The sequence below is a fragment of the Ammospiza caudacuta genome, chromosome 24 (genome assembly GCF_027887145.1).
Source record: "Ammospiza caudacuta isolate bAmmCau1 chromosome 24, bAmmCau1.pri, whole genome shotgun sequence".
Classification (NCBI taxonomy): Eukaryota; Metazoa; Chordata; class Aves; order Passeriformes; family Passerellidae; genus Ammospiza; species Ammospiza caudacuta.
In genome coordinates this window covers 5866227-5877005 of record NC_080616.1, presented here as the reverse complement: position 1 = coordinate 5877005, position 10779 = coordinate 5866227, and the positions used below count along the sequence as shown (strand labels likewise).

General features: G+C 44.2%; 1 protein-coding gene across 1 annotated transcript; it reads right to left on the bottom strand.

Moving 5' to 3' along the window:
* Positions 1-1760: 1760 nt before the first annotated feature.
* PPP1R15B (protein phosphatase 1 regulatory subunit 15B) lies at positions 1761-10032 on the bottom strand. Its single transcript, XM_058819230.1, has 2 exons — positions 8650-10032; positions 1761-2303 (listed from the first exon to the last, which is right to left on the bottom strand). The coding sequence occupies exons 1-2, from the start codon at positions 10030-10032 to the stop codon at positions 2091-2093; spliced, it is 1596 nt and encodes a 531-aa protein (XP_058675213.1). The 3' UTR covers positions 1761-2090.
* Between the last annotated feature and the right edge of the window lie 747 nt (positions 10033-10779).

Below are 10779 nucleotides of genomic sequence, written 5' to 3'. Positions count from 1 at the left end.
TCTTAAAGGAAGGAATTTTTAAAAATAAATTATTATTCCAAGCAAAAAATAAGTGGAAAAAAAATCCTTTAAAGGAAGGAATTTTTAGAAATGGATTATTCCAAGCAAAATAAAGGGAAAAAAATCCTTTAAAGGAAGGAATTTTTAAAAATAAATTATTATTCCAAGCAAAAAAAAAGGAAAAAAAAATCCCTTAAAGGAAGGAATTTTTAGAAATGGATTATTCCAAGGAAAAAAAAAAGGGAAAAAAATCCTTTAAAGGAAGGAAATTTATAAATGGATTATTCCAAGCAAAAAAAAAAAAAAAGTGGGGAAAAATCCTTTTAAAAGAAGGAATTTTTAGAAATGGATTATTCCAAGCAAAAAAAAAAAAAAGGGAAAAAATCTCTTAAAGGAAGGAATTTTTAAAAATAAATTATTATTCCAAGCAAAAAAAAAAGGAAAAAAAATCTCTTAAAGGAAGGAATTTTTAGAAATGGATTATTCCAAGCAAAAAATAAGTGGAAAAAAAATCCTTTAAAGGAAGGAATTTTTAGAAATGGATTATTCCAAGCAAAATAAAGGGAAAAAAATCCTTTAAAGGAAGAAATTTTTAAAAATAAATTATTATTCCAAGCAAAAAAAAAGGAAAAAAAAATCCCTTAAAGGAAGGAATTTTTAGAAATGGATTATTCCAAGGAAAAAAAAAAGGGAAAAAAATCCTTTAAAGGAAGAAATTTTTAAAAATGGATTATTCCAATCAAAAAAAAAAAGGAAAAAAAATCTCTTAAAGGAAGGAATTTTTAGAAATGGATTATTCCAAGCAAAAAATAAATGGAAAAAAATCCTTTAAAGGAAGAAATTTTTAAAAATTGATTATTCCAATCAAAAAAAAAAGGAAAAAAAAATCTCTTAAAGGAAGGAATTTTTAGAAATGGATTATTCCAAGCAAAAAATAAGTGGAAAAAAATCCCTTAAAGGAAGGAATTTTTAGAAATGGATTATTCCAAGCAAAAAATAAGTGGAAAAAAAATCCTTTAAAGGAAGGAATTTTTAGAAATGAGGCTTTTGGAGAAGCTGGAAAAATAGAGAAACACAAAAATAAAACCCCTTCAGCTGCACATCCCTCAGGGAATTTGAAATCAAAACTGCAATTGCCATAAATATTTCCTTCAAAATAGGTTTTGCTTTGTTTTTTTTTTGTGTTTTTTTGTTTTTTTTTGTTTTCCAAAGTGCAAAAATCCAAAGGAACAGGCCCCACACTTCCCAAGGGATGGCAGGAAAAGGCAATTTCTGGGAATGGATTGAACCCCGAGCAGGCTGGTTGTGTGTCAATGCTAATTAACAGGAATGCAATTAGAGCAGCCCACCAGGGAGCTCCAGGCTATCAAAACAACAATTTCTCAATATCAAACCAGGGGGAAAAAATGAAAAAAAAATCCAATTTTTCTCCCCATTTCTGCACATGCAGCTGCCAGATAACAATTTCTGAATATCAAACTGGAGGGGGGAAAAAAGGGAAAAAAAATCCCATTTTTCTCCCTGTTTCAGCACATGCAGGGAAAAAAAAAGGAAAAAAAAATCCCATTTTTCTCCCCGTTTCAGCACAAGCAGGGAAAAAAAAAGGGAAAAAAAAAATCCCATTTTTCTCCATTTTTCTCCCTGTTTCAGCACATGCAGGGGAAGAAAAAGGGAAAAAAAAAATCCCATTTTTCTCCATTTTTCTCCCCGTTTCAGCACATGCAGCTGCCAGACAACAATTTCTGAATATCAAACTGGAGGGGGGGAAAAAAAGGAAAAAAAAAATCCCATTTTTCTCCCCATTTCAGCACATGCAGGGAAAAAAAAAGGGGAAAAAAATTCCCATTTTTCTCCATTTTTCTCCCCGTTTCAGCACATGCAGCTGCCAGACAACAATTTCTGAGTATCAAACCGGGGGGGAAAAAAAATCCCATTTTTCTCCCCGTTTCAGCACATGCAGGGAAAAAAAAAAGGGGAAAAAAATTCCCATTTTTCTCCATTTTTCTCCCCGTTTCAGCACACGCAGCTGCCACGTGCGGTCGAGATTTGACGAACTGAAGGGTGAGGCGAACTGCAGGAGGTGGAAGGTTCTAGAAGGGCTCGGTCCTGTGGGGTTGGGATTCCTGGAGCCTCCGCAGCACCCTCAGCCTGTGCTCGGGGCTCAGGCAGAAGCCGATGGCCGCCTCGGTCTCCTGGATGCGTCTCTGGAAGCGGCAGCCGTCGCGAGCCAGCTCCTCCCAGGGCCCCCTGCGATCCTCCTCGCTGCTGATGTAGTACTCTGTCACCTCCTCGTGGAATGTCACCTGCAAAAAGCAGAGTTTCACTCAGGAATTCTCAGCAAATCCAAGTGTAAAGTGGTTTGAGTCAAAGTTGTTGAGAGGTGAAAGAGTTGGGAAATTTTTCTGAGGGGTGTTGGGAAAGGAATCGTGACTGGGATTGGAATGGTGGAATTGCCAGAGGAGCTGTGGCTGCTCCATCCCTGGGAGGGTCCAAAGTCAGGCTTAAAAGTGGATAAAAAATAAAAAATAAAGCAGAATTTCAGGCAGGAATTCTCAGTAAATCCAAGTGTAAAGTGGTTTGAGTCAAAGTTGTTGAGTGGTGAAAGAGCTGGGAAATTTTTCTGAGGGGTGTTGGGAAGGGATTCCTGACTGGGAAGGAATGGGCAGAGGAGCTGTGGCTGCTCCATCCCTGGGAGTGTCCCAAGTCAGGCAGGATAGTGGGTAAAAAATATAAAAAAATAGATAAAAATAAGTAAAATATAGCTACAAAATATGAGTTTAAAATACTATGACAATAAATAGACTATGAGGCCCCTCGCTGCTGATGTAGTACTCTGTCACCTCCTCGTGGAATGTCACCTGCAAAAAGCAGAGTTTCACTCAGGAATTCTCAGCAAATCCAAGTTTAAAGTGGTTTGAGTCAAAGTTGTTGAGAGGTGAAAGAGTTGGGAAATTTTTCTGAGGGGTGTTGGGAAAGGATTCCTGACTGGGATTGGAATGGTGGAACTCGCAAAGGAGCTGTGGCTGCTCCATCCCTGGGAGTGCCTAAACTCAGGCAGGATAGTGGGTAAAAAATAGAAAAAAAATAGATAAAAATAAGTAAAATATAGCTTGAAAATATGAGTTTAAAATACTATAACAATAAATAGGCTATGAGGCCCCTTGTAGTCCTCCTCACTGTTTGTAATACTCTGTAATACTCTGTCACCTCCTCGTGGAATGTCACCTGCAAAAAGCAGAGTTTCACTCAGGAATTCTCAGCAAATCCAAGTTTAAAGTGGTTTGAGTCAATTGTTGAATAGTGAAAAGATTGGGGATTTTTTCTGAGGGGTGCTGGGAAGGGATTCCTGACTGGGATTGGAATGGTGGAACTCGCAAAGGAGCTGTGGCTGCTCCATCCCTGGGAGTGCCTAAACTCAGGCTGGAAAGTGGGTAAAAAATAACAAAAACCCCATAAAAATAAATAATTTACTGATTAAATATATGGCTTTAAAATATTATAGAAATTAATAGAATATGAGGCCCCTTGCGATCCTCCTCGCTGTTTGTAATACTCTGTAGTACTCTGTCACCTCCTCGTGGAATGTCACCTGCAAAAAGCAGAGTTTCACTCAGGAATTCTCAGCAAATCCAAGTTTAAAGTGGTTTGAGTCAAAGTTGTTGAGTGGTGAAAAGATTGGGGATTTTTTATGAGGGGTGTTGGGAAGGGATTCCTGACTGGGAAGGAATTGCCAGAGGAGCTGTGGCTGCTCCATCCCTGGGAGTGTCCAAAGTCAGGCTGAAGAATGGATAAAAAATGGCAAAAAATAGATAAAAATAAGTATAATATGGATAAAAATGGATTAAGAATATGGCTTCAAAATGTTATAGAAATAAACAGACTATGAGGCCCTTTCTGGTCCTCCTCACTGCTGATGCAATGCTCTGTCACCTCCTCCTGGAATGTCACCTGCAAAAAGAAGGGACTCAGGCAGGAATTCTCAGTAAATGAAGTTTAAAGTGGTGGTTTTGTGTTTTAGGTTCAATTTGTTGAGTGGTGAAAGGGTTGGGAATTTTTTCTGAGGGGTGTTGGGAAGGGATTCCTGACTGGGATTGGAATGGTGGAACTGCCAGAGGAGCTGTGGCTGCTCCATCCCTGGGAGTGTCCCAAGTCAGGCTGGAAAGTGGGTAAAAAATATTAAAAAAATAGATAAAAATAAGTAAAATATACCTTCAAAATATGAGTTTAAAATACTGTAACAATAAATAGACTATGAGGCCCTTTCATGTCCTCTTAACTGCTGATGTAATATTCCATCATACACCAGATTTTAATGGAATGTCACCTGCAAAAAGCAGAATTTCAGGCAGGAATTCTCAGCAAATCCAAGTTTAAAGTGGTTTGAGTCAAAGTTGTTGAGTGGTGAAAAGATTGGGAATTTTTTCTGAGGGGTGTTGGGAAAGGAATCATGACTGGGATTGGAATGGTGGAATTGCCAGAGGAGCTGTGGCTGCTCCATCCCTGGGAGTGTCAAAACTCAGGCTGGGAAAAAAAGGGGATAAAAATTGGCAAAAAATAGCTAAAAATAAATAAAATATGGATTAAAATGGATTTTTAAAAATGGATTTAAAATAGTATAAAAATAAACAGAATATTATTAAAGTAATGTGGGATTCCTGTTGGGACTGTGGATCCCTGCTGGGACTGTGGGGTCCCTGATGGGATTTTGGGGTCCCTGATGGGATTTTGGGGTCCCTGATGGGACTGTGGGGTCCCTGATGGGATTTTGGGGTTCCTGATGGGACTGTGGGGTCCCTGATGGGATTTTGGGGTTCCTGATGGGATTTTGGGGTTCCTGATGGGACTGTGGGGTCCCTGATGGGATTTTGGGGTTCCTGATGGGACTGTGGGGTCCCTGATGGGATTTTGGGGTCCCTGATGGGATTTTGGGGTTCCTGATGGGATTTTGGGGTCCCTGATGGGATTGTGGGGTCCTTGCTGGCACTGGGGATTGCTGAGGATTACCTAAGCCAAAAAGGAAAAAAAACCAGGAGGTTTTGTTGAGTCAAGAGCCCCGTGAGTCACCACGGGGACAGATAAGGAGGGACAGGGGACAACAGTCAGCCCAACGTGACCGGAACAACCAGTCCTAAAATCCACAAAAAGTGTCACAGCCCCTCCTGGGATTCCAGGGGTGGAGTTTGTGTCATGAAATTAAAAATATACACCAAAAGTGTCACAATCATTCCTAGAATCCTAGGGGGTGGAGTTCACATAATGAAATTAATTAAAAATATACACACCAAAATTCACAATCCCTACTGGAACTCCAGGGGTGGAGTTCATGTAATGAAATTAAAAATATACACACAAAAAGTGTCACAATCCTTCCTGGGATTGTAGGGGTGGAGTTTGTGTAAGGAAATTAAAAATATACACACAAAAAGTGTCATAATCCTTCCTGGGATTCCAGGGGTGGAGTTTGTGTAATGAAATTAAAAATATACACACAAAAATTGTCACAATCCCTCCTGGAATTCCAGGGTTAGGGTAATTGTGTAATGAAATTAAAAATATACACAAAAATTGTCACAATCCTTCCTGGAATTCCAGGGTTAGGGTAATTGTGTAATGAAATTAAAAATATACACAAAAATTGTCACAATCCCTCCTGGAATTCCAGGGTTAGGGTTAGGGCAATTGTGTAATGAAATTAAAAATATAAACAGCAAAATTCACATTGCTTCCTGGAATTCCAGGGTTAGGGTAATTGTGTAATGAAATTAAAAATATAGACACCAAAATTCACATTCCTTCCAGGAATTCCAGGGTTAGGGTAATTGTGTAATGAAATTAAAAATATAAATACCAAAATTCCCATTGCTTCCTGGAATTCCAGAAGGGTTTGGGTGATCCCATTGCTCGAGGGACATTTCCCACCGTCCCAGGGGTGTTTTGTGCAAGGACAGGATGAAGAGGTGATCCCAAAAATCAGCAGGGCAGGATGAAGGAATTCCCTGATCCCAAAAATCAGCAGGGCAGGATGAAGGAATTCCCTGATCCCAAAAATCAGCAGGGGAGGATGAAGGAATTCCCAGATCCCAAAAATCAGCAGGGCAGGATGAAGGAATTCCCAGATCCCAAAAATCAGCAGGGGAGTTTTAAGGAATTCCCAGATCCCAAAAATCAGCAGGGCAGGATGAAGGAATTCCCTGCTCCCAAAAATCAGCAGGGGAGGATGAAGGAATTCCCAGATGCCAAAAATCAGCAGGGCAGGATGAAGGAATTCCCAGATCCCAAAAATCAGCAGGGGAGGATGAAGGAATTCCCTGATCCCAAAAATCAGCAGGGCACGATGAAGGAATTCCCAGATCCCAAAAATCAGCAGGGGAGGATTAAGGAATTCCCAGATCCCAAAAATCAGCAGGGCAGGATGAAGGAATTCCCTGATCCCAAAAATCAGCAGGGCAGGATGAAGGAATTCCCTGATCCCAAAAATCAGCAGGGCAGGATGAAGGAATTCCCTGATCCCAAAAATCAGCAGGGGAGTTTTAAGGAATTCCCAGATCCCAAAAATCAGCAGGGCAGGATGAAGGAATTCCCTGATCCCAAAAATCAGCAGGGGAAGATGAAGGAATTCCCAGATCCCAAAAATCAGCAGGGCAGGATGAAGGAATTCCCAGATCCCAAAAATCAGCAGGGGAGTTTTAAGGAATTCCCAGATCCCAAAAATCAGCAGGGCAGGATGAAGGAATTCCCTGATCCCAAAAATCAGCAGGGGAAGATGAAGGAATTCCCAGATCCCAAAAATCAGCAGGGCAGGATGAAGGAATTCCCAGATCCCAAAAATCAGCAGGGGAGGATTAAGGAATTCCCAGATCCCAAAAATCAGCAGGGCAGGATGAAGGAATTCCCAGATCCCAAAAATCAGCAGGGGAGGATGAAGGAATTCCCAGATCCCAAAAATCAGCAGGGCAGGATGAAGGAATTCCCTGATCCCAAAAATCAGCAGGGGAAGATGAAGGAATTCCCAGATCCCAAAAATCAGCAGGGGAGTTTTAAGGAATTCCCAGATCCCAAAATCCCCGGGAGCAGCGCCAGGAGCCCTCCCAGAGCTGAGCCCAAAGCGGCACCAACACCCCTGGATTTTACGGATTTGGGAACAAAACCCCCTGGGATTTTTGCCCCAAAAAGCCTCAGGAATGTGCCTGGCTCCTGCAGGAGAGCTTCGGGAGCTCTTCCATCAGCCCTTCCCCACCTCGCAGCTTTTTTCCATCACTCGGAGCCGCAATTCCCGCGGCTCTGACATCATTTGGGATATTGCAGCCACCTCATCCCCTCTTACACCAGCTGAGGCAAAAATTCCTGCTGCAATCGCACTCGGGAGTGCTCGAAATTAATTATTCCTGGAAATTAATACCCAAAAAGAAATGTAGCTGATGGGAAAATGTGAAATAATTATAAATATTTGCTGTTTGTATGGTTTGTTCCAACACTGGGTTGCTCAAGGATTTGGTATTCAAGGTTATTCCTCATCCAGAAGTTTGAGGGAAACACCCTGAATATCTGCAGCAGCACAAAATTTGGGATAAATTTCTGTTTATCTGCATCCCAGCACAGGCATCATCATCATCATTATTATTATTATTATTACCCAAATTACTTATAAAAAATCAAATTATTCTGTTTAGACTCAAAAGTCCAGTTTTTGATTACATCCTTCCTATAAATAACTATCCCATGAATAGTAAACCCATAATTATAATATAAATATTTATATTATACTAATATATATTAACATTTTATTATATTTATAATATATTACACATAATATTAATATACAATATTAATAATTTACTATATATAGTATATATCTATAATATATATTATAATACACTTCTTCTTCTTGTTATTATTATTATTTCCCAAATTACTCTGTTTAGGCTCAAAAGTCCAGTTTTTGATTACATCCTTCCTATAAATAACTATCCCATGAATAGCAAACCCGTAATTATAATATAAATATTATATTTATATAATATCTATATATATCACTATATTATATTTATAATATCTATATATAATATCAATATATTATTATATTTATACTATATAATAATAATAATAATAATAATAATAATAATAATAATAATAATAATAATAATAATAATAATTAATAGTATCTCAAACGGAAATGGGAATTTTGAGATAATTTATATGGGAACCCCAAATTTACTCCAGAGCACTCAACAAGCTGTGTTATAAAAAAAAAAATCCTAAAATAATCTCTCGGTTTCAGGTCTCAAACAACTTCCTTCTAACAGAAACTGGGGATTTTCAGGGAAATTCCTCACAACCCTATGGAGTTTTTCACGGAAAAATTTCCACCCCAGGCCTGGAGTTTCTCTGACGTCGAAACCACAAGAGAAACAGAAAGGAAATTACAACTTCAAACGGAAAGAGAACTTTTGAATCTAGAGAAAAAATATTGTTGTCAGCGAGTCTCGGAACGAGAATCAGAATTTCCCACCACGTGCCAAGGATGAGGTTCAGCATTCCAAGGAAATTATCAGCACATATGGAACGCTGACCTCACCCCCACTTGGCGCAGTGTGGCTGTTTATTTGTTTTTATAATCCTAAAATATAAAAATATGAATAAAATCCGTACCTTCTTCCGCTTGGAGCTCGCGGTTTTCTCGCTGCTCTGGCCCAGCTCGGCGCTGCCGCAGTTGTGTTTTTCCAGCTGTACCCCGCTGAAATGCTCCGAGGGGGCACAACTCGCCCTCTCTGCCCCTCGCAAACCCGGCGTCCCCTTTTTTTTCTCCGCGGGCTGAAAAGCCGCCGTGAAGTTTAAAGGGTTATAGGGATCGTCCGAGCTACAGAACGAGTTCCAAAGTTTCAAGCTCTCCGCCTCATCCACGCTCTCACAGTCCCACTCGTCCTCATCGGAACTAGGCGAGCCCTCAGAGGACTCTGCCCATGAGTCTTCCTCCTCCTCCTCCTCCTCCTCCATGTCCGACATTCCCTTTCCCGGCTCGCTGGAAGACGTCTGGATGGTGGCCGTGAAGTTCTGAGGGTTGTAGGGATCCAAGCTGTAGAAGGAATTCCACAGGTGAAGCCTCTCCCCGTCCTGGCTGCCGGCGTCTGAGTCGGAGGGCAGCTCTTCGCTGTCAAACCCGTCATCATCATCTTCATCATCATCGCCATCATCCCAGTCCTCCTCACCCTCACTCTCCTCGCCGCTGGATACTCCCCCGATGATATAATCGATTAATTTATTCGCACAGACAGGTCTGGTGGAAATCGGGAAGTCTTGCTCGGTTTCCGAGTCCTCACGTTCCTCTCCAGCCAAGGCTTCCTCATCCTCAGCCGCACCCCGGATCCCCTCCTGCTCCTCGGGGACACCGCCGGGCTGAATCCCCGCATCTTCGGCCTGCTCTAAATCCCCGTTATTACCGCGCTGCTCCCCAATTTCCAGGCAGACACCCCTGTTCTGCTGCTCCTCCTCCAGGCTGTGGTAGCCGTGGTCGGGGTCGGGCACGGGCAGGTGCCAGCGCTGGAGGAACGCCAGGCGCTTGCTGCGCAGGAATTCAACCTCGGGCAAGCCCTCGGCTCGCAGGGGCTGCGGCAGGTGGCTCTTGCCCTGCTCCAAGCCCAGCGCGTACCAATCCATGGGAAGGGCTCCCAGGCTGTTCCTCACCAGCCCTGCTCCCCACAGCCCCGCCGGCGGCTCCGGCCGCTTCTCCGGGAGTTTCTCCTCGGTCCAGTCCAGCGAAGTGTCCGCCTTGGGCAGCAGCACCAGCGGCGGCGGTGCCTTGGCGGGGCACAGCGCGGAGCTGAGCGCGGCGCCGGGCAGCAGCCGCTGCAGGAGGGCGGGTAGCGGCGACAGCAGCTGCGACACCACGCGCAGCCACGAGAAGGGCGGGCTCGCCTGGGACGAGCCGCCGGCGGGCGCCGCGCTGGGCGCCGCCAGCTTCGGCCAGGCCCCGGCCAGGCCCAGTCGGGCCCATCCCAAGCCGGGGCCGGCGCGTTCGCGTCCGCTGTGCTCCATGAGGCCGCTCAGCGCTGCCAGCGGTGCGGAGGGGTGTGCGGAGCGGCGCTCCGTGGCGGGGCGGTGAGTCGGAAGGCTCGGCGGGCGGCGGGCAGCTCCGGTTCGCGTTTCGACTCCATCCTGAGGCAGCTTCAGCACAAAATGGCGGCGCCGCCGCCTCGGCGCTTCCCGCCCCCAAAGGGAGGGGCGGGGCGGCACCCTATCTGCCCCGCCCACTTCGCGTCAATACCTCCCATTGGGCGGTGTCGGAGATGCCACGCCCACCCCCCAGTGTGGCCACGCCCCGCGGGGATTGCATCAGCCGGTTCGCGGCGCACGGCAGCGCCCCCTAGCGGAGCGGCGGGGTACGGGGGGAGCGGGGGGACCCCGAGCCCACCCGGGGTTGGTCAGGGGACACACTGGGGACACTTTGGGGACACTTTGTGAGCCCCAGGGACAGCGCTGGGTGAGGGGCGCACTGGGAAAGCAGCTGGAGGATGATGGGGGTTGAGAGGGGCAGACCCCAGACCCCTAGGGCTTGGCATTCTGGAGGGTGCAGTGGGCAGATGTGTGCCCAGATGTGCAGCAGTGGGGCAGATGTGCCACCCCTCCTTTCATCCCCTTTTTATGATCCCATTCCCATGTTCCAGGCAGTCCCAAGGCAGGAAATTCCCAACTCCCTCACCCTCGAGAAGCCAGACCACCCCCCACACCCCAACAGCCACCAGATCCAATATTTAAAACTTTTAATATAAAGGTTAAAGTTAA